The 21,868-nt window shown below is 41.5% G+C and overlaps 1 protein-coding gene across 2 annotated transcripts; it reads right to left on the bottom strand.

The window, feature by feature from the left end:
* Positions 1 to 1,956: 1,956 nt before the first annotated feature.
* On the bottom strand, positions 1,957 to 20,068 carry LOC132677988 (zinc finger protein 556). Of its 2 annotated transcripts, none has more exons than XM_060629816.3 (4): positions 19,968 to 20,068; positions 4,547 to 4,673; positions 3,400 to 3,583; positions 1,957 to 2,975 (listed from the first exon to the last, which is right to left on the bottom strand). In XM_060629816.3, exons 1-4 carry the CDS (start codon positions 19,968 to 19,970, stop codon positions 2,054 to 2,056), a joined length of 1,236 nt encoding a protein of 411 aa, XP_060485799.1. In that variant the 5' UTR covers positions 19,971 to 20,068; the 3' UTR covers positions 1,957 to 2,053. The 2 variants fall into 2 exon arrangements, with proteins under 2 accessions (XP_060485799.1, XP_078299782.1); XM_078443656.2 differs by having other exon boundaries at positions 1,957 to 2,972.
* Positions 20,069 to 21,868: the final 1,800 nt, after the last annotated feature.

Raw genomic sequence — 21,868 nt, 5'->3', positions numbered from 1 at the left:
CTCAAACATTTTATACATTTATATAGTGCACAACTCATATGGAAACAGTTAATTGAATATTTCTCATAAACACTGAATTTGTTCAACCAAAAAAAAATTCACATTGTGTCTAATCACACATAATCGATCTTAATAATGGAACATATCCTGAGGGATTGGATTTAGTGCTGAGTAACAGAAAACCCACACCGTCTACCCAATATGTCAGTAATGCTGATTTATTTTATAGAAATACTGGGTCAGGACATCTGCTCAATGATGCTGTAGGGAAACACAGTCCCATATGTTCTTATGGATGCACCACTGCAAACACACAGAAGCATGAGAAGTATTAAGAGAATGAGATGTTCACTATACAAATCAGACTTTATATGAATATGTTAAGATCTAGGGAAAAGGGGTCAGAGCATTAGATGAGATGAACGGCCATGACATCCTAATCAGTGGCCTGGTGGACAGTCTAGGGCTTTCAGGAAAATGCAAGCTGTGGACATCTGACCGTGGATGTGCATCCATGCTGGAAAAGCTGGTAGGGTGTCTGTAAAAGCCTACACCTCTGACAAAGTAGAAGTCACGCAGCTGGTATTTGTTTTGAAGGTGCTTTTGATTGGCAAGGCCGGCAATCAGGAAAATAATCTGGAGATGATACCCACAGAGTCCCTACGCATCTGTCTATCTCCCTATAGAGTGGTGGCTCAATAAACTGAAAAGCGCTTCTTTCAAATCTCATGCAAGCTCATTAGAGAATTCTATCATGGAACCATATAGAGAAAGCATCCTGGGAAGTGGTAGTTCCTAGCCCTTCCTATGTTGCGAGGACACATTCCAAGAGAACCATATCCGCCTCTAGATTTCACTGTCTTCTTCATTCAAATGTATTGCCCACTTCCTAACCAGAAGCTAGGACAAAGAGCATACAGCAACAGATGGAAATAACAATTCATACAAAACTATACTCTTGCAAGATCTCTGCATACCTACAAATTTCTAGCCAATTACATATTCACAAATTTGCAAGCCAGCAAAATGGAATAATGGAATAACGATCCTCTGGCCAAAAAAAAAAAAAAAAAAAAAGGTGTTGAGAACATATACCTTATGATGTAAGTAAAGAAGTGTCAACTTTAAGTGTGAAGTTGTAAGTTCTCTCAGGAAGATAGTAAAATGGAATATACGTATGTAATGGGAAAGTGATACCCAGCTTGGAACATAGTTGGCCAGTAAGAAAATCCAAACGAATACCAATGTCACATTACTCTAAAGGCCCCATACTTACAGAACAATTTAAAAACTATATAAAATTAAACCTAATGCATATTTAAAACATATCAACCACCCGTGGGTGAATCACACTTCAAAACGGATGCAGAAATATTAACTGAATTCATGAAGGGGGAGAAAACCTACAATATATCAAAATTCATGTACTGTGTAGATGTACTCAGAATACTTGAGAATTTTCATCTCAATGTTTAGTTGAAAGAGACATGGAAATTCACTTGCCAGAGGTCCACATTAAGGATGAGATACTGAGCACTACTGTGTAACTTTTATAATATTTCTCTTCTGGTGTGGATTTTCCAAACTGTTTTACGTGAATTAATATGCATTAGGTTTTCTTTTTTTTTTTATTAAAATTTTTTTTAACGTTTTATTTATTTTTGAGACAGAGACAGAGCATGAACGGGGGAGGGGCAGAGACAGAGGGAGACACAGAATCGGAAACAGGCTCCAGGCTCCGAGCCATCAGCCCAGAGCCCGACGCGGGGCTCGAACTCACGGACCGCGAGATCGTGACCTGAGCTGAAGTCGGATGCTTAACCGACTGAGCCACCCAGGCGCCCCAGGTTTTCTTATATTTAGAAACTTTCTTTTGACTGGGAGTTCTCACATGACTACAAAACGCTTTGAGACAACTGAAAGCTTTCCCACATTTTTCACACGTCTGAGGTTTCTCTCTAGTCTTTATCCTTATGGTTTTAGAAGGATTGGGACCAACTGAAGGCTTTCCCACATTTTTCACACTTAAAGGGTTTTTCTCTAGTCTGCATTCTTACATTTTTGGAAGGATGACTGAAAGCTTTCCCACACTGCTTGCATTTATGGGTTTCTCACCAGTGTGCTTTCTGTCATGTTTGTGTAAGGATGAAGACCAACCAAATGCTTTCCCACATTTTTCACACTCATAGCGTTTCTCTTCAGTCTGCGTTCTTACATTTTTGGAAGGATGAGGGCCAGCTGAAGGCCTTCCCACGTTGCTTATGTTTACACGTTTCTCTCCAGTGTGCATTCGGACATGTTTGTGTAGGGATGAGGGCCAACCAAACGCTTTCCCACATTTTTCACATTTATAGGGTTTCTCTCCATTGTGAATTCTCACATGTCTCTGAAAGGATGTGAGCCAACAGTAGGCTTTCCCACACTGCTTACATTCATAGGGTTTCTCTCCAGTGTGCATTATCATATGTACTCGAAAGGATTTGGGACAGCTAAAGCCTTTCCCACACTGCTTACATTCATAGGGCTTCCCACCATTGTGCATCATCACATGTACGCGGAAGGATTTGGGGCAACTGAAGGCTTTCCCACATTCCTTACATTCATAGGGTTTCTCTCCAGTGTGACTCCTTATATGTCCAGTGAGGGAGTGGGAACGAATAAATGTTTTCCCACAAAGTTTACAGGCATAGGGTTTCTCTCCACTGTGAGTTTTCACATGATTCCTTAGGTAGGAAGAACAACTGAACGCTTTCCCACATTCCTCACACTGATATAGTTTGCGTCCAGTATGACTTCTTTTGTGCCTCTTAAGGGATGAACGATGCCTGAAGACTTTTCCACACTGAATGCACTCATACAGTTTTACTCCAGTAGGCGTTTTCTTGTACAGCTTAAGACTTGGAATATGGTTGATGGTTTCTCCACATGTATTACCTTTGCTACTGTCACAGAGTCTCTCCACCATATGATTTCTGCTAAAAAAAAAAAAAAATGGAGGGGGCACATTATTAATGGTTTGTGTATTAATTATTTATTAATATTTGTTAATGAGCTCGAGGATTACATTTCTACCATTTTTTCTGTCTAAATATAGGTTTTCTGTCCTGTCAGAATTAGTTCAAGGTGGAATAAACTAAATGCTCTGAGAATGGGCTGAGGCACAGCCCATTACTACAACAGCATTTCTCATATGTAGGGTTCCCTGGTCATTCTTTTCCACCAAATTATCTTTCAAACGCTTAATGTCTGAGTCACACGAAGGAAAAAAAGGGAGGGAATGATTTGTGAATAAACAAATCTGGAGCTAGGTTTATGGGTCTCTTGTTTTTGTTTTTTTAATTTCATGAAATAGTAAGATTCTCTACTGCGATATTGCATTTTCTCCTAAATGCAGCTCACCTCAAATGTCTCCCCTGGTTGTTGTGCTTATCTTCAATGCACTGGTCTTCCCAATTTTCTCCAAAAAGGGAGGTCCAGGAATCATTTTTTGTGAACCTTGCTATTTTCTGCTCATTGGATAATTTTTCTCCAGAAATAACCTGCTGAGAAGTGGACCCATTGGTTCTAAGTTGATTCTCATCATCTAAAACAAAACAGTGAATAAATCTTATGAAAAAGGCAACTGTGAGAAAAGAAATACATTCAGGAGTTCAGTGTTTCAAAACTTAATTTTTTTTAACGTTTATTTATTTTTGAGACAGAGAGAGACAGAGCACGAATGGGGGAGGGTCAGAGAGAGGGAGACACAGAATCTGAAACAGGCTCCAGGCTCCGAGCTGTCAGCACAGAGCCCGATGCAGGGCTCGAACTCACGGACCGCGAGATCGTGACCTGAGCCGAAGTCGGCCGCTTAACCAACTGAGCCACCCAGGCGCCCCTCAAAACTTAATTATTAAGAGACACAAAAGGGGTTCCTGGGTGGCTCAGTTGGCCAATTATCTGATTCTTGATTTCAGCTCAGATCATGCTCTCACACTTCATGGGTTCAACCCCCACACTGGGCTCCACATTGTCAGTGACAGAGAACACTGTTAGTGTGGAGCCTGCTTGGGATATTCTCTCTGTCTCTCTCTCTCTCTCTCCCTCTCCCTCTCCCTCTCCCTCTCCCTCTCCCTCTCCCTCTCCCTGTCTCACTGCCCCTCCCTGCTCATGCATGCTCTCTCTCTCTTAAAATAAATAAATAAAATTGAAGCAAAGAGGCACAAGAAGTCAAAACAGTAGGCAATTTAATATGCACAGAAAAAAACACAAGGTTTCAAACAACAAGCTTCTCCATGCCCACAAAGTGACCCATGGGTATATACACATACTGAGGACAGTGAAGAATGCTGTCTTTTAAACCAGAAAGGAAGAAAAACACAGGTTAATATATAGATTTTTACTGTCACTGAGAAACCGTTAGATTCTAGGTCTGTGACAGCTGTGATCACGCCTGTCTTATTTTCCAATGCGTCTTCCTTCCGCATTCCAGATTTTGAAATGGGCTTAATGAATGAGAAATAGTTGTTATCGAAATAACTAAGTGAAGGATTGATGCCACCCTTACCTACTGTGACCAGGTTCCTGAAGGTTTCTAGCATCACATCTTTGTAGAGCTTTTTCTGAGCAGGTTTCAGCAGGGCCCACTCCTCTTGGGTGAAGTCCACAACCACATCCTCAAAGACCACTGAGTCCTAAAACAAACCACAGATGTGTAGGAGAATGGGTAATACAGGGGAAGTGGACTCAAATTCACAGGACGTTCCAACAAGATTCTATGGTCTCCCCACATCTAATCTACATCCACACTCACTTTCTGTATCATGGTCTTAACACACCACTAATACATTGAACTTGTCCCTCTCTCCATTTTTACTGTGACCCTTCCTGTGTGATCCCTGCCTTTTCACAGAGTCTAGAATAGTCCAAAACACATTGGAAAAGTTAGAGAAATGCTACACAAATGAAACAAATATTTCCATTTTATGACCACCAATTCCTTGTGACAAAAACTATTTCATCTGTCTCCTTATTGCCCACCGCATTGGTCACCACTGCGTAGACCCCAAGTTCAAATTGAAACGGGATTCTAATAAACAAAAACGCACTGAAGTTTTTCCTTCATTTCCCCTCACCAACGAGAGGCCCAAGGTGGAAACCCAACTTGCAACGTGGGCCAGCCGATCCTGTGTCTGGATGTACTCTAGACAATTCAAAGTAGATATGTCCAACTAGGAGCATGAAGACATTTTTCCTGGAGAAATGCTAATATTAACTTATATGTGTATTTTATGTATATCATTTATCACAGAATCAGTTGCTACTCTTTCTTCCTTTGTGTGCCCTTGAGACAGAAGAGGTATTGAGAAAGAGGAGGAAAGAGGAAGACAAGATAACTCAGAAGGAGGGAAGAAGGCATGAGAACTTAGACCTTTCCATAATACCCACATTCATAAACCTTGGTGTCAGTATGCATTAATTTTGAGTACACACACACGCATGTGCACACTGAGGTTCTAAGATGCCAAAATAGCTCTTTCCACCCAAGATTGCTGGTGCCTTGATCTTGGACTTCCCAGCCTCCATACCTGAGAGAAATACATTTCTGTCATTTCTAAGCCACTCTTTGGTGTTTTGTTATAGCAGCCTGAATGGGACGAAGACACATAGCCAGAGACTGGAGCAAAGTGAGATGGGAAGTAAGTCAAGAATGGTGGGGACTGCTGGGAGGTTGGGCCCATCATCTTGTGGGGAACTAGTCAGATTCGATTCTGTGAGAAATGTGGAGCTGCTTCAGGCTTTTGCACAGAGGGGTGGTCTCCTCTCTAGCTTTAATGATCCATCACTTGTGTTGAGACTAGACTATGGGGAATGGATGTAGAGACCAGAACACCTGTGAAGAAAATAAAGCCATAACCGGGTGAGAGGAAGGTGGGTCGGCCGGGGTGATTACAGTGGAATGTACAGGGGAAATATTGGGAAGGGCTACAGATTCCTGATGGACTGAAGTTGGGGCAAGACAGAATGAGAGGAGTTGATGACGCTGATTATGTCTCGCAATAAAAACTGAAATAATGGGGGCGGCTGGGTGGCTCAGTCAGTTAAGTGTCTCCCTTCAGCTCAGGTCATGATCTCATGGTTCCTAAGTTCAAGCCCACATTGGGCTCACTTTTTCCACATGGAGCTTGCTTCAGATCTTCTGTCCCCCTCTCTCTGCCCCTCCCCCACTTGTGCTCTCTCAAGAATACAAATAAAACATGTAAAAAATCTAAAAAAAAAAAAAAAACAACCAAAACCCTGGAAAGATGGAGTTTCCATGAACTGAGATGTAGAAGGCCATATGTAGACTAAGGTCTTAGGGAGAGGATGAGAAGTTCCTAACAGGCAATACCAACATGGGAACAATAAGACATCCGAGTGGACACATGCATTAATAATGTCTTCAGGAGCACCGGTCAGAATGGCAAAAATTTGAAAACACCCAAGTAGCCACTAGTAACAGAGTTAATAAATAATGGTGGTGTATCCTTGCAAGTGAATACAAGAGAGCAATTAAAGGTTGATTAACTATTATTACCACACAGAAGACTGTAAAATAACTTTAAACAAAAGGAATCTTACCTAAAATCTTACCTAAAATCTACACTGCGATTCCATTTACATGCAACGTGGGACATGCAAAATTAGAGTATCTTTATTTAATGCTGCACACACAGGTGCTAAAAAAACGGACACTGCCTTCACACCATTCAACATATTGGTTACATCTAGAGAGTGAGGAGGGTCACTGGGAATCGTTTCCAGTGGGGTGTCTGATGTCAAGCACTGTTTTAGCTCTAGGGCTGGATTTTACTTCACAGGTGTTTATTTTTTATTATTGCTATAGACTGTCCAATATGTCTTATGTACGTTTCTGCATGTATGTTATACTTTGCAATGAAACATGGTAATCAATTAACACAACTTACCTGACATCATCTTAAGAATTATAGAAAATGATTTTATACTGTTCAACAGAAACACATGAAAAAAAAAACTCATACTGCAGAGGAACCAATGGTAAGACGCATAGCCCAATAAAGAGCATAGTGGGGGGGTGGGGGGTGGGAAGATTATTCAAAAAGGAATATATAGGGGCCCCTGGGTGGCTCAGTCGGTTAAGCATCTGAGTCTTGATCTCAGCTTAGGTCATGACCTCACAGTTTGTGAGTTTGAGCCCTGCGTTGGGCTCTCTGCACTGGCAGTGGGGAGCCTGCTTGGGATTCTCTCTCTCCCACGCTCTGCCCCTCTTCTGCTTGCATGCGTGTGCATGCACATGCTCTCTCTCAAAATAAATAAACTTTTAAAGAAGGAATATATAAATGGTGTGAAGTTTTTCTACCAAAAAAATGTGCAAAACTGAGTCGCCCTTGCCTCACTCCTGGTCAACATTACATGAAAAAGCCAATCCAGTGCCACAAGAAAATAAACAAATGTGCAGAATTACAAAAGAATAAAAAAGATCACTGTTATCCTTAGCACTAAGAAGCCTATGCACAGGACCCTGACAGAACAAGAACCACAAAATAAGATTTTTAGCACGATTCTAGAATAGATACACAGGACGAAAATAAAACTTATCACCTTTCCATTTCATAACAACATTAAGTTGGAAAATTCATGTCAAAAAGTGAACACGAAAGCCATCATTTCAAGCCTCTGGAAACAATCCTTACTAAGGACGTACAGCTGAAGAAACAGGTATTCAAGAAACTATGCGAATTCAGTACCAGAAATTAACAGTTTGGTATTTGAACCAAGACCACTCCCTCTCTCCCTAAACTTCCTTTTCTGACTGCAGCCAAGAACACAGGACCCCTGTCCACACAGCTCCCAGACAGAAAAGGAGGCCGTCAGCATTTCTCATCCTGCCCCAGTTAGCTGCTGCTGAGTTTAAGCTCCAAGCAAGTGCAGTCGACAGGAGGACCTCTCTACTTCTGCCAGCCCCCGCTTGTAGAATGGGGGCTCTACAGTGGGTACAGGGGATGCTGAGAATACTGGGGACCTGATTGTTCTTGTTTTGCCTAAGGCGGAGGTTCCGCACCCAGGAGAGGCAAGCTGGGAAGGCATCAAGCAAATGCTCTTCCTCCACTTAATGCTCAGCTTTTTTTTTTTTTTAACACGTATTTATTTTTGAGAGACAGAGCATGAGCGGGGGAGGGTCAGAGAGAGGAGGAGACACAGAATCCGAAGCAGGCTCCAGGCTCTGAGCCATCAGCACAGAGCCCGACGCGGGGCTCGAACTCAGGGACTGCGAGAGCCTGACCTGAGCTGAAGTCGGACGCTTAACCCACTGAGCCACCCAGGCGCCCCAATGCTCAGCTCTTAAAGTGGACTTGTCACTCAGGTGGAGGTGTGCCATTGTCCCCACTTCAACGCAGCCCTCTGGCTCAGAGATTCTTGACGAGGAGGAAACGCAGGCTGTAAAACAGATAGCTCCTAGTCCTTCCCCCCAAAGAACTGACTTCATTTACAACAGAGCATGAAGATTCCCAAGCCTAAGGTTGCTCTCAAAAACAGTGGAAGTTGTAGTGAAAGGCAACAGGGAAGAGATTCAAGATACAGGCAAAACTGTGGTCCCCTTGTTTTCAGGGGACAAATAGGGAAAGAGGAAGCTGGGAGGAGCCCCTCAGGGGTCCGAACGATCAACAAACACTAACCTGCGCAGCCATTCCTTCAAAGGAGTCCAAATTTGACTGGATTAGTCGATAGAGCAATGTTCGCACCATGGCATGTTCAAAACAATAAAAGAGTCAGCCTACAACTAGTGTAGATTAACAGCTAACAGCGGTTGGTCGAGAAAGAAACGAAGAAAACCCTGCCAACACTACTGCCATCCCAGGGTGACTGAGGAGAAACATCAGAGGCCTACCTCTGAAGGGGCTGGGAGGAGAGTGAAATAGACTTGACTAAAATAATCCAGCCAGTCACCAAGCAAACACAAATAAACAGTCAGGAAGCCCAGAAGACAGGGGCCAGTACCCAAAGTTGCTACAATATATTATCTATAGTGTCCAGTTTCCAACAAAAAATTACAAGGCATGCAAAGAAAAAGGACACTGTGACCCTTACAGCAGAAAAATAAGCAGGGGTCGGGGGGCACCTGGGTGACTCAGTTGGTTAAGCGCCCGACTCCAGCTCAGGTCACGATCTCACGGTTCCCAAGTTCAAGCCCCGCATCAGGCTCTGTGCTGACAGCTCAGAGCCTGGTGCCTGCTTTGGACTCTGTGTCTCCCTCTTTCTCTGCCCCTTCCCTGCTAGTGCTCTGTCTCTCTCAAAAATAAATGAAAATATTTTTTAAAAATTGTTTTAAAAAAGAAAAAATAAGCAGGAAACAGAAATAGCAAACAGATGTTGGTTTACAGAAGGGTTCAAAGTAACTATTATAAATATGTTCAAAGAACTAAAAGAAACAATGATTAAAGATGTAAAGGAATATATGATAACAATGATGCACCAAATAATGTCAAAAAGAGATCGAAATTATTCTAAATGAACCAAATGAAAATTCTGGGGTTGAAAAGCACAATAACTTTCGTATCCCTTGCCTCTGGAGACATGTCCAGTAAGAAATTGCTATGGCTGAGGTCAAACAGGTTGCTGCCTATGTTTTCCTTTATGATTTTGATGGTTTTGTCTCAAATTTAAGTTTTTCATCCATTTTGAATTTATTTTTGTGTATAGTGTAAAGAAAGTGGTCCAGTTTCATTCTTCTGCATGTGGCTGTCCAGTTTTCCCAACACCATTTGTTGAAGTGACTGTCTTTTTTCCATTGGATATTCTTTCCTATTTTGTTGAAGATTAACTGGTCTTCATACAGTTGTGGGTCCATTTCTGGGTTTCCTATTCTCTTCCATTGATCTATGTATCTGTTCTTGTGCCAGCATCATACTGTTTTGATGACTACAGCTTTGTAACATAGCTTGAAGTCTGGAATTGTGATGCCTGCGATTTTGCTTTTCTTTTTCAGGATTGCTTTGGCTGTTTGGGGTCTTTTGTGCTGAGCGTGTAGCCTGCTCAATATTCTCTCTTTTGCCCTCTGCCCCTCCCCGCTGCTCATGCTGTCTCTAAAAATAAAAAATAATAATTAAAAAGGAAATGCAGGGGTGCCTGGGTGGCTCAGTCGGTTAAGTGGCCGACTTTGGCTCAGGTCATGATCTCGCGGTCCGTGAGTTCGAGCCCCGCGTCAGGCTCTGTGCTGACAGCTCGGAGCCTGGAGCCTGTTTCAGATTCTGTGTCTCCCTCTCTCTGACCCTCCCCCGTTCATGCTCTGTCTCTCTGTCTCAAAAATAAATAAAAGTTAAAAAAAATTAAAAAAAAAGGAAATGCAACAGATTTCTATCGATTTCATATCGTGCAACTTTGCTCAATTCACGTATCAGTTCTAGCAATTTTTTGGTGGAGTCTTTTAGGTTTTCTACAGAGTATCATGTCATCTGCAAACAGTTAAAGTTTGACTTCTTCCTTGCTGATTTGGGTGCCTTTTATTTCTTTCGGTTGTCTGATTGTACTGTCAGTACTATGTTAAATCAACAAAACTAAAAGGCAGCCTACAGAACAGAAGATACTTGCAAACGATAAAGGGTTAGTATCAGATAAAGATCTCATAAAGGGTTAGTATCCAAAATCTATAAAGAACTTATCAAATTCAACACCCCAAAAATAAATAATCCAGTTAAGAAATGGGCACAAGACACGAACAGACATTTTTCCAAAGAAGACATACAGATGGCTAACAGACATATAGAAAGATGCTCAACATCACTCATCACCAGGGAAATACAAATCAAAACCATGAAAAGATACCACCTCACATCTGTCAGAATGGCTAAAATTAACAACTCAGAAAACAACAGATGTTGGCAAGGACGTGGAGAAAGGGGAACCTTCTCACACTGTCGGTGGGAATGCAAACTGGTGCAGGCACTCTGGTAATAGTATGGACGTTCCTCAAAAAGTTAAAAATAGAACTAACTGGGATGCCTGGGTGGCTCAGCCGATTGAGTGTCCAACTTGGGCTCAGGTCATGATCTCACAGTTCATGAGTTTGAGCCCCACAACAGGCTTGCTGCTCTCAGCGCATAACCCACTTCGGATCTTCTGCCCTCCTCTCTCTCTGTTCCTCCCCACTCACACTCTCTGTCTCTCAAAAATCAATAAAATATTAAAAACAATTTTTAATAGAACTACCCTATGACCCAGCAATTGCACCACTAGATTTTTACCCAGAGGATACAAAAGTACTGATTCAAAGGGGCACATGTAACCCAAAGTTTATAGTAGCATTATCGACAACAGCCAAACTATAGAAACAGCCCACATGTCAATCAACTGATGAACAGATAAAGAAGATGTGGTATAGCTTCAGCAATCAGACAACAAAAGGAAATCAAAGGCATCCAAATTGGCAAAGATGAAGTCAAGCTTTCGCTTTTTGCAGATGACATGATATTATACATGGAAAATCCAATAGACTCCACCAAAAGTCTGCTAGAACTGATACATGAATTCAGCAAAGTTGCAGGATACAAAATCAATGTACAGAAATCAGTTGCATTCTTATACACTAACAATGAAGCAACAGAAAGACAAATAAAGAAACTGATCCCATTCACAATTGCACCAAGAAGCATAAAATACCTAGGAATAAATCTAACCAAAGATGTAAAAGATCTGTATGCTGAAAACTATAGAAAGCTTATGAAGGTAATTGAAGAAGATATAAAGAAATGGAAAGACATTCCCTGCTCATGGATTGGAAGAATAAATATTGTCAAAATGTCAATACTACCCAAAACTATCTACACATTCAATGCAATCCCAATCAAAATTACACCAGCATTCTTCTCGAAACTAGAACAAGCAATCCTAAAATTCATATGGAACCACAAAAGGCCCCGAATAGCCAAAGTAATTTTGAAGAAGACCAAAGTAGGAGGCATCACAATCCCAGACTTTAGGCTCTACTACAAAGTTGTCATCATCAAGACAGCATGGTATTGGCACAAAAACAGACACATAGACCAACGGAATAGAATAGAAACCCCAGAACTAGACCCACAAACGTATGGCCAACTAATCTTTGACAAAGCAGGAAAGAACATCCAATGGAAAAAAGACAGTCTCTTTAACAAATGGTGCTGGGAGAACTGGACAGCAACATGCAAAAGGTTGAAACTAGACCACTTTCTCACACCATTCACAAAAGTAAATTCAAAATGGATAAAGGACCTGAATGTGAGACAGGAAACCATCAAAACCCTAGAGGAGAAAGCAGGAAAAGACCTCTCTGACCTCAGCCGTAGCAATCTCTTACTCGACACATCCCCAAAGGCAAGGGAATTAAAAGCAAAAATGAATTACTGGGACCTTATGAAGATAAAAAGCTTCTGCACAGCAAAGGAAACAACCAACAAAACTAAAAGGCAACCAACGGAATGGGAAAAGATATTTGCAAATGACATATCGGACAAAGGGCTAGTATCCAAAATCTATAAAGAGCTCACCAAACTCCACACCCAAAAAACAAATAACCCAGTGAAGAAATGGGCAGAAAACATGAATAGACACTTCTCTAAAGAAGACATCCGGATGGCCAACAGGCACATGAAAAGATGTTCAACGTCGCTCCTCATGAGGGAAATACAAATCAAAACCACACTCAGATATCACCTCACGCCAGTCAGAGTGGCCAAAATGAACAAATCAGGAGACTATAGATGCTGGAGAGGATGTGGAGAAATGGGAACCCTCTTGCACTGTTGGTGGGAATGCAAATTGGTGCAGCCACTCTGGAAAGCAGTGTGGAGGTTCCTCAGAAAATTAAAAATAGACCTACCCTATGACCCAGCAGTAGCACTGCTAGGAATTTACCCAAGGGATACAGGACTACTGATGCATAGGGGCACTTGTACCCCAATGTTTATAGCAGCACTCTCAACAATAGCCAAATGATGGAAAGAGCCTAAATGTCCATCAATTGATGAATGGATAAAGAAACTGTGGTTTATATACACAATGGAGTACTACATGGCAATGAGAAAGAATGAAATATGGCCCTTTGTAGCAACGTGGATGGAACTGGAGAGTGTGATGCTAAGTGAAATAAGCCATACAGAGAAAGACAGATACCATATGGTTTCACTCTTATGTGGATCCTGAGAGACTTAACAGAAACCCATGGGGGAGGGGAAGGAAAAAAAAAAAAAAAGGAGGTTAGAGTGGGAGAGAGCCAAAGCATAAGAGACTGTTAAAAACCGAGAACAAACTGAGGGTTGATGGGGGGTGGGAGGGAGGGGAGGGTGGGTGATGGGTATTGAGGAGGGCACCTTTTGGGATGAGCACTGGGTGTTGTATGGAAACCAATTTGACAATAAACTTCATATATTGAAAAAAAAAGAAGATGTGGTATATATGTACAATGGAATATTACTCAGACATCAAAAAGAATGAAATCTTGCCGTTTGCAATGACCTGGATGGAGCTAGAGTGTATTATGCTAAGCAAAATAAGTCAGAGAGAGACAAATACTATATGATTTCACTCATATGTGGAAAACAAAACAGATGAACACAGGGGAAGAAAGGGGAAAAAAAGAGAGAGGGAAGCAAACCATAAGAGACTCTTAACTACAGAGAAGAAACTGAGGGTTGGTGGATGGAAGTGCACGGTGGTGGTCTAAATGGGTGATGGGCATTAAGGAGGGTAGTTGTGATGAGCACTGGGTGTTATATGTAAGGGACGAATCACTAAAGTCTGCAGTTATATGTTACTATATATGTTAACTACACAGGATTTAAATTACAACTTGAAAAGAGAAAGAAAGAAAGAAAGAAAGAAAGAAAGAAAGAAAGAAAGAAAGAAAGGGCACAATAATTGAAAAAGTCATCGGAGACACTCAACCATAGATTTGAACTTGTAAGAGAAAGAACTACAAAGTATGTTATTCCATTCACATGAAACGTCCAGAATTAAGAAATTCTCAAGAAGCAAAAAGTACCTTAGTGGTTATTTATGGCTGGGAGTAGGAAGGAAGGTGATAGATAAATGGTCTGAGGTTTCTTTTGAGATGATGAAAATGAACTAAAGTTGACTCTGGTGAGAACTATGAATAAACAGACCACTGAATTGTACACTTGAAGTTGGTGAATTTTTGGGTACGTATAGTATGTAAATTACATCTCGGTAAAGGTCATTTTAAGCCAGCGCATAATAAAGAATATACGAAGGGTATAAAAAGATTCTAATGGACAAAAACCTTCAACTCTATTGGATAATATCAAAGTAAAATGCATGGAAAAGCGGCACATGTTCTTTGAAAGAACTCAATGCCATGAGGATGTCAGCTCCCCCAAAAGAAACCCGTAGTAGTCTTTATAAAGTTCCATTAAATCCTCAGACCCGATTTTCCAGAACTTCACAAAAACAACGTCTCGAAAGTTTAAAGTTCTCCAGAGAACAAATGTCCAAAAAAAAAGGGGGGGGGAGAAGTTTCTTAAGAACACGATAGGGGCTTTCCAAATACATGAAGGAATTTGAAACCACAGTAATATGGCCAATATGTTATTAGTAGGGGATAAACCAATAGATTCATGGAAAGGGAAAGAATCCTGAAGAGACCCTATGCATATGGAAATTCGATTAATGACAGAACAGGCATCGCAAAGCAGTGGCAGAAATGCTGTATACTTTAATATACAGGTCAGGGAGAAATTAGCATCCAACTAGGAAAAATGCTTGGTATTGCCATCTAGTCCATGGGCAATAATCAATTTACTCTAGATTTAAATGCAAAAGACATAACTAGAACTCTTTCAGAAGTCAAAGGGAAAGGTTTTTATGATGTAAGAATAGGGGATTTTTTCTTAAATAAAATTTTTAAGTATAAAAGATTATTATAATTAAAATTATAACCATAAAATGTTTACATATAAAACTTTCCTTAAATAATAAAAAAATAGTAAGCTATAAAGGAAGAAATTGATGATTACAACCCTACTAAAGTTAAGAAACTGAAAAGGTAAACCACAATTCGAGATAAATATACTTGCAACACATACAAATATAAAAATGTGTGTGTAAAGCAAAACTGAATGGTCAAACAAATGAATGAGAAATCACAAAATGGTTAAAACATGTATCATAAAAGATGTAAGACTACATATGAGAAAAGAGTCAACCTCGTTGTCAGTGAGCAAATAGAATAAAATCTTGTTTCATACCAAGAAGGGCAAAAATTACTAAATTAGATCATGTCGGGTATTGATGGTCACATGGAACAAATAAGCAGTTATGTACAGATGTTTGGAGAATCAACTGGTACATTCCATTGGAATTTCCCAATAAATCTGAACTTGGCCATGATCCACAATCTAGAGATTTTCCTCCAGTATGTCATAAATGTCATGCATTTGCACTCGTACACTGAAACAAGACTCGTGGGAGTGGCATTTTTCACAAAAGCAAAAAAAAAAAAAAAACAAAAAAAAAACTTCAAAAACCCAAATCCTATAAGCACTGGAATGGAAGGAAGAATGATGGCAGTTTCAGACAGCAGCATGTATGAAACAAACTGAGGCAAAGAACCCCGGGGACGCCTTTTCAGCGTAATTCCGTTAATATTTATTTATTCAAAGTCCCGAAGGGATAAAAGTAAGCAGAACACTGCTTAGTAAAAAAACATAAAAGGTAAAGGCATGAAGATTAACCAAAGAAACAAGTAGTTACCGATGGGACAAGACGGTCATTTAGGGAGAGTCATGTCAGGAGTCTCTACCCAAGACCGATTTATGAATCTAGATGGTGAGTCTATGGATGTTTACACCATGATTAGTTTTAAAACGTCCAATAAAACTTTGTATGTGTGCCAAATACGATAAATTTCACCATAAAACTTAAAGCATCAATTAAGGTTGGAAAATTATATGCTTTTTGTGTGTTTGCTTACCATGTAACATGAAAAAGTTTGATTAATGAACTCTAGTAGAAAAATATTACATGCAGATCGATTGCCTAATTAGAACTGGTTGCATAAACTTGAAAATCAAAGACATCTATCATTGCTACGAAAAGGTCTGCAGAATTAGCAATAGAACAAATAAGAAAAGTGTGCTGCACGTGTACATCATGTCACCTTTCCTATAACAAAAGAAAAACTCTTGCACTTTTAATCGTTTTTATAGAAAGAAACACTGACAGAAATGCACAAGAAATCATTAAAACTAGTTGTCTGAAGGTGGCTGGGGCAGGACCGGCACGGACCACAATATGCTGGCAGGGGATGGTCTTAAGTTAGATTTTCAATGTTTTACAGATTTTTTAACCTTTGCATCCATTATTTACTTTACAGAAAGAGAAATCTATATCAATTATATTTTGCTTTTTAATGGTTTTTATTTTTATTTGGGAACCACTTTTCCATATAAGAAGTTATGTTAAGATTTAATCCTGTGAAAATTAATAGAGCAAAGTCTCACTAAAATGGAGTGGAGAGAAAAACAATAATAATAAATGAAAAAATAAAAACCCAAAATAAAAACAAAACAAAATAAAAGATAAAATGGAGTCAGGAGACCAGAAGGGGTAACCACACCACTCCACGTCAATTACAGGAAAGAACTGTCAATTACAGGCCCGAGAGATGTCCATTGCATCTCCTATAAGAAACTGACTACCCCTAGGGGCTCCAGGGTGGCTCAGTCGGGAAGCCTCCGACTTCAGCTCAGGTCATGCTCTCATGGTTGGTGAGTTCCAACCCCTTGTCGGGCTCTGTGCTGACCTCTCAGAGCCTGGACCCTGCTTCGGATTCTGTGTCTCCCTCTCTCTCTGCCCCTCCCCTGCTCACACTCTTTCTCTGTCTCAAAAATAAACATTAAAAAAAAAAAAAAAAAAGAAAGAAAGAAAGAAATTGACTACCCCTAGGGCACCTGGCTGGCCCAGGCAGTCCAGCATCAGACTCTTGATCTTGGGATTGTGAGTTTGAGCCTCACGTTGAGCAAAGAGCCTACTTACAAAAATCTTAAAAATGAAGTAAAAAATAAGAATGGAGGATCCTTTACAGAAAATGAAAAGAATTGACTACCCCTATAATTCATCAAGAAAAAACTGCCATCAACAACTCAGAGAAACTATCATCACCCTGAACTCTTGCCTTTGTCCAATGGACTTTTGTCCAAAACAATCCCTCCCAACTTCCTCCTTGTCCATAAAATAATGCTGTTCTTTTGTTTGTTGGGTGTGCCTAGGGTTTTGCTGTCTCGCAGGTCCCAAATTGCAATTTTCTATATTCCAAATAAATCCATTTTTGCTGACAAAATAACTGACTTATTTTTAAGGTTAAGAATCCCCTGAAAGTTAAAGTTTATGAAAATGAAATATCTCAAACATCTTTACAACTAAAATGACAGGTGACACCATCATTATTTGCACTTCCACTCCATCTCAGTTGAGGAACTATTTTCAAAAATGAGTAGAATACTTCGCACATCAGGGGTTTGGATCCAACCTATTCAATGCACTAGGATTTTCAAGGATTTGCACATCCAAAGGTAATTTTCCTCGTATCAATTAAAATAAGAATTGTCTTGGGAATAGTACATTTTAAACTTCATAACTCTATAGAGACAATCACTGATATAAAAAATTATGGAAAAAGTGAAAAATTAACCTGAGAGTTTAAATACACCCATCTCCTATCTGGAAGTCCTCTTGTCAAAAAAAAGGAAGAAAAATTCTGTATGCTTTCAGAATTCTCTTCTATTGTATCTCTCAATCCATTTCTACTCACCCAAGAAAATAAAAATCTTACAACACTCAAATAGGGAAATAAAAAGGCCAAAGTTTTAGGGAGACTGGAGTTATATGGCAGCAACATTCAGTACAGAAATCAGAAGGGATGAAAATCAAACATTTCCATTGGCTCAGATAGAGCCACTGACTTATCCACCATTCCCAAAGAACACCCACCAGGTTCAGAAGGTGAAACACACCCACAGGCTTGGGGTCCAGAACCTCACTGCAGAAATACCAGCCTTCTGCTGGATCAGTCCCCAGCGATGGAGATAGGGTGACCTGAGCAGACACAGGGATGAACTCTGGAGCTCCACACACCCTCCACTCCCCTCCCTGCAGTGCGGAAACGCTCCCTCTCCAGGCTTCAGTTCTCACTAACCAGGAAACTCTTGGCTGGAGCCAGTTTAAAGTTCTAAACCAAATGAACCCCTAAATTCATAACTCTTTCTCCCCCAACCACGCACATTTTTCAGTGCCCTGCAGCATTTCTAGGTACACACATTCCTCTTGCGGAAGGTGAGCACAGAAGAGAAGCTCCAGAAAAAAACCATTTCATTCTCTCTCTCTCTCTCTCTCTCTCTCTCTCTCTCTGATATCTCATGATTGGCCTTACTTAGCTTGGAGTCACTGGGTAGGGCCCCTATCCCCACTCGAGGTAGTCACTCTTGTTGGACCCTATTGATTTAAATGACACAAACTCAGTGTTTGAGGAATCCGGCAACATCACTCAAACCCAGTGTTTATATATAAAGGAGAGGGAAGACTCAAGAAGAAAACCCACAATGGGTCTAATGACTTTTTAAATGACTCAAGAAGAAAACCCACAAGTATCTGTTCCTTTCGGAGAAAATAAAGATGTCACTTTATTATTTCCATGGGAATAAAGTGCTTTATAAACAATCACATTTCAACAAGTGATGTAAATTTCACGAAATAGGATTTAGCATTAATCTCTGAAATCCAATAATACCAGACAGAATAAAATTATCCACAGTCATAAATTCCCCACCCAGTAAACAAAAAATAGCTGACATTTTGGTGAGCCTTTGTAACTCACCAATTAATAGGCCAAGCTTTTGTGTGTGTGTAAATGCATTCATTTTTATGCATTCATAATGCGAGAGAAGCTTTCTCTATTTCTCTTAGATTCTTTTCCCCAGTAGCATCCTCGAGGCTAAGCCCTGGAACTCCATTTGTCGTCACCAAAAAGAAAACAACAGATGTGAGAAACTTAACCACACATGCTCAAGGAGAGGAAAAAAAAAAAAAAAAGGCACAAAAGAATTTTTAACAAATGGTATGTAAGACTAGATCTTTTTATTATGATTTCTGAACTTGAACCTTCCCGTTTCTTTGGAATTATTTTTATCTAATCTTTCTATTAATTAAATGTATTTTACATTTACTGACAAATCTCAGGCTCGAATAACCAAATAAATCTTTGCAAGGTGACGGACTCAGGGCGGGGCAGTGCAGAACGGGAACACTGAGATGACTCAAGGGTCAAGCACGGCCATCCTACCACGTGGGACATCCACCCCCCAACACCTGTTCTCTGAAATGCTCGCTGAACAGCCTCCCAAAGGGCACTGGCTCCTGTCCCACTGCGGGTCTGCCGTGCATTTTGCTTTGCAGGTTGCAGCACCAACTCACTGGGTTTTCTTTGTCCTTCGGGTTTTTCATCCTTCACCGTGAGAATCCAGGGGGCAGGAACCATTCCTCTCTTCCCTTCCATACCAGCATCTGGTCAACTGACAACTAATGTCCCTCCAGGAAATGAGAACTGGGGTCGGGGTCACCTAGGGATCCAGGACATACCAGAGGATCTCTCCGAGCCCAGGACCCCAAGCAGGTCTCCCCACACTCCTCACTCGTCCCCTAAGGCTCTCTTGTAGGAGGAGCTAACTCCGGGCTGAGATTCCCCGACCCCCGGGTGGATAGCAAGCTGTGCTCATCTGGTCACCCCGGGCAGTCCTGAGAACCCCAGACCCGCGCGGGGATGGGACAGGACGCTGGGACCCAACCCCGCGGCCAAGGACAGAAACCCGGGTCAGAACCTGGAGAGGGTTTGGGGAGAGGAACCCGGGCCGCGGCCACCTCCAGACGGTACCGGCTGTCGAACCAGCCCCTCCCGGTCCCGGCCGACCCCGCGCACTCACCATCTCGCGGCCTCGCTGCAGGCTCTCCTGGCGTCCTCCCCGTGGCTCCACGGCCCAGGCAGGTGAGCGCGACGCAGACCCAGACACCTGCAGCCGCACGGGGCAGGTGCACACTAGCGCCTCTGGCGGTCTGGGAGCCCAGCCCACACGGCTGGGAGCCCGCCCGCGGTTCTGATTGGACGGTGCTCCGAGACCGCGGACCCTGATTGGACAGGGCTTGCAGACCCCGCCCCAGCCCTCCCAATCAGATAATCCACCACCCTCGCCCCAGGGCCCCTGACGGGACGATTCCGCACGACCGCAACACGAGTGGCTGGCCCCTTCCGGCTGGTCACAGTAGGGACACTTGGGCACACGTAGAACCAGCTCTAGTTCCCCCAAGGACTTCGGCGTCTTCCCGCAGGTCTGTGGCACCTCCTGTTTCCAGACTCCCATCTCCCCCACCGAGCAATACCTCTCTGTCCAGAGAAGGAGGGGTGCCCAATCCCGGCTGGGCTGGGACAAGACAGGACAGGAGGCCCTCGTGTCCTCCAGGGTTCAGAGGTTGGCTTGGGACTGCAAGGTCACCCTTGGGTCTGTGCTCTTTAAGAACACAGACATTTGGGGGCACCTGCGTGGCTCAGTCGGTTGAGCGTCTGACTTGGCCTCAGGTTATGATCTCACCGCTTTTGAGTTCGAGCCCCACATCAGGCTCTGTGCTGACAGCCCAGACCCTGGAGCCTGCTTCGGATTCTGTGTCTCTCTCTTAAAAAACAACAACAACAACAACAACAACAACAACAACAACAACAAAAAACCATAAAGAAAAAAAAATTTTTTTTAACACACATACATTTGATCGTGACTTCACCACGTGCAGTGCAGGGTCTGGATACATTTTGATATTTGGCCCTTGACACCATTGTGGCCTCACCCATGCTTCCCCACCCCCCTCATCTGCTGCTTTAGATCAGGAAACTGCAGCCTGCAAGTGCCAGGTGCTAGCGAGGAATTTGAACCCCACAGCCTGAAACTGGGCTCAAGATCTTTTCTCAGAAGGACCACAAGTTACCGGACATGTTCATTAAAATCCTCAGCTTCACATTCTACACTAGAAGGAAATTATTTGCAGATCCATGTTTTTAGTATATCCCTAGAGAACTTTGAAATGTGAACGGTTATGATATCCCTCAGGCCATTTAACGGATAGAAGAAAATAGCAAAAGCTTATGTAAATTTGGAATGGACCCAGAAGTTTAATATGCTGAACAGATTGAGTCCAAATTCCTAGTGCATTTAATATGCTTCCCTTTTCTGAAAATACCTCCCAGTTTAAGAGCTAGTGGAAGGACACTCTATGGCATATCTTATTTACAAAGTTGAAGAAATTCATATTTTATGGTTTGCAAAAAGTATTGTCCACTTTCATAAAAATTAGAGCTCAGAGAAGTAGCATGTAGAAAAGAGGCTTCTCATTAAAAATATATTTCTCATTTGATTTATAAAGTATTAAAAATAAGATATGGTTAATATACTTGTTTATTGTTTATAAATGAACACCAAGTTTTAAATAATCAGCACGAGGTTTAGAAATCTGCCTTAAAACTCTCTCCTAGCATACCCTCCAGAATTCGTGTCCATTTGCCCCCTCCAAATTCCAATTTTATTAGTTTTTGTACATATGACCAGTGTTTCTTTATGTAAAGAGAAGCAATTTCAGCTACATTTTTTCTCCTCTTAGACATATTAAGGTAACATGGTTACACACTGGTATATGCTTCAACTTTATTCAATTAGAAATAAATTCCTGCAGCTCGTTTCCTATCAAGATGCATACAATGGTATAAGTTCATGTAACCAGTTCTCTCTAGACACTGGGCTCATACTTAATCTGTTGCTACTCAAATGAATATAAGGGCAAG

This window comes from Panthera onca, chromosome A2 (assembly GCF_046562875.1).
Source record: "Panthera onca isolate mPanOnc1 chromosome A2, mPanOnc1 haplotype 2, whole genome shotgun sequence".
Lineage (NCBI taxonomy): Eukaryota > Metazoa > Chordata > Mammalia > Carnivora > Felidae > Panthera > Panthera onca.
This window is presented reverse-complemented; position numbering and strand designations above follow the sequence as displayed.